Consider the following 244-nt stretch of genomic DNA (forward strand, 5'->3'; position numbering starts at 1 on the left):
GCTTCTCTATATTGCTGCTGCTGCTGCTGCTGCTGTTGCTGCTGTTGCTGCTGTTGCTGCTGCTGCTGCTGCTGCTGCGTTTGCTGCTGCTGCTGCTGTCGGTGACGTTGCTGCCACTGCTTCCTCTGCTGCTGCTGCTGCTGCTGCTGCTGCTGCTGCTGCATGGGCTGGAGCCGTCGATCCCAAGAAGCTGTTGTGTGCTCGGAGTATTGTGGGGTACCGAAGGGCCCCTTGCTGCTGCACT

At 60.2% G+C, this 244-nt stretch overlaps 1 protein-coding gene across 1 annotated transcript in view; it reads right to left on the reverse strand.

The window, feature by feature from the left end:
- EMH_0055160 (uncharacterized protein) overlaps window positions 1–164 on the reverse strand; it is a gene marked incomplete at both ends in the record, with an annotated part of 2,476 nt that extends 2,312 nt beyond the window's left edge. The window contains one exon of the mRNA XM_013497202.1: window positions 1–164. Coding sequence (XP_013352656.1) covers window positions 1–164 — 164 coding nt within the window.
- Window positions 165–244: the final 80 nt, after the last annotated feature.

This window comes from Eimeria mitis, genomic scaffold (assembly GCF_000499745.2).
Source record: "Eimeria mitis Houghton genomic scaffold, Emh_scaff2531, whole genome shotgun sequence".
Taxonomy (NCBI): domain Eukaryota; phylum Apicomplexa; class Conoidasida; order Eucoccidiorida; family Eimeriidae; genus Eimeria; species Eimeria mitis.